Here is a 1,663-nt window from a genome sequence, read left to right as displayed (position 1 = left end):
GAGGATCCCACGTGCCGCGGAGCGGCTGGGCCCGTGAGCCATGGCCGCTGGGCCTGCGCGTCCGGAGCCTGTGCTCCGCAGCGGGAGAGGCCACAGCAGTGAGAGGCCCACGTACCGGGAAAAAAAAAAAAAAAAGAAAGAAAATGGCCTTTGTGGGGGGAAAATATACACTGAAATTAAAATTTAGAGATATAGGGGCATGGTGTCTACAACTTTCCATCAAATGGTTCAGAGAGAATGATAAAGCAAATGGGGCAAAAAATATGAACAATTGGTGAAGCTACATAAAGGAAATTTCCGAAGGTTATTTTATAGAAAGGAAGAGAAGGAAGGAAGAAAGGAAATGGCTTCTTGGAAGAATCACTGCAACCTTTCCACATTCAGCGGGAGGCAATACTGCCGCAGAGCACTGTCTCAGTCCACTAGCAAGCCTGCCATTTTTGGGCCTCAGTGCTTGTTTAAAGGTGAAAAACTTGAGCTACCAAAAGCCAGTTCCTGAAGATGTTTGGTTTTTGCTTTTTTTCTTTCACAGCTGAAAATGTAGCCAACAAATGGCAAGTGAGTAGAGAAGATCAGGACAAGGTTGCAGTTCTGTCCCAGAACAGGACAGAGAGTGCACAGAAAGCTGGCCATTTTGACAAAGAGATTGTACCAGTTTTTGTATCTTCTAAAAAAGGTGGGTATATAAGTCATAAAGGTTTATATATATATATATTTATTTACTTATATTTTTAGCTACGTTGGGTCTCCGTTGCTGCGCGCGGGCTTTCTCTAGTTGTGGCGATCGGGGGCTACTCTTTGTTGCCGTGCACGGGCTTCTCATTGTGGTGGCTTCTCTTGCTGTGGAGCACGGGCTCTAGGCACGCGGGCTTCAGTAGTTGTGGCATGCAGGCTCTAGACCGCAGGCTCAGTACTTGTGGCACGTGGGCTCAGTAGTCGTCGCTCACGGGCTCTAGAGCACAGGCTCAGTAGTTGTGGCGCACGGGCTTAGTTGCTCCGTGGCATGTGGGATCTTCCTGGACCAGGGCTCGAACCCGTGCCCCCTGCATTGGCAGGCGGATTCTTAACCACTGCGCCACCAGGGAAGCCCAGTCATGATGGTTTAAACATCAACGGGGCTATTTATAAGTAAATTATTAATATTCAAAAGAATAACATAGAGGAATGTTTATACGTGTCTCAGTTATGTCTTTCAGGTTGCCAAGAAAAGATATATTCAGGATAGATCTGAATGTGAGGTGGGGGAGGAGACAATGGGAGGCTGTGTCAGCATCCAGACACTTTTCGCCCAGGGTCTCCACATGGCTGTGTAGATTGAGCGTTTTAGGAGAAATTGGAGAAAGCAACCGACCTTTCTACACCTACAGGCTCAATCTCCTCCGAAGCAAATGTCCGTTACTTCCTGTTGCTTCTGTGTGCGTTTCATATTTGAGGGTGGATCTTTTGGGGTCACTTAGCTATTCTCTAATATGGAACGCTCTAGTCAAGTTCTGTTACTGATAACTGACATCGATTATGCCCAGCCTTTATGAGATTGGCTTTGACACCCTAGATCCAGTCAGTCGTAACCAGCCAAGACCTATATACCCCAAATCTTAGCAACCTTTTATACAAAGTCCCTGTAATTGCCTTCCTCAGAAACGGGTGTCTGGATATGGAAAAC

The 1,663-nt window shown here is 46.8% G+C and overlaps 1 protein-coding gene across 1 annotated transcript in view; it reads left to right on the top strand.

The window, feature by feature from the left end:
* Nucleotides 1-1,663, top strand: part of ACAT2 (acetyl-CoA acetyltransferase 2) — a 14,533-nt gene that overhangs the window by 9,231 nt on the left and 3,639 nt on the right. The window contains exon 5 of the mRNA XM_007126017.3: nt 533-676. Coding sequence (XP_007126079.1) covers nt 533-676 — 144 coding nt within the window. The remainder of the gene's footprint in view (nt 1-532; nt 677-1,663) is intronic.

This window comes from Physeter macrocephalus, unplaced genomic scaffold (assembly GCF_002837175.3).
Source record: "Physeter macrocephalus isolate SW-GA unplaced genomic scaffold, ASM283717v5 random_710, whole genome shotgun sequence".
NCBI lineage: Eukaryota > Metazoa > Chordata > Mammalia > Artiodactyla > Physeteridae > Physeter > Physeter macrocephalus.
The sequence above is the reverse complement of the archived record's forward strand: the minus strand, read 5'-3'. Positions and strand labels throughout refer to the sequence as shown.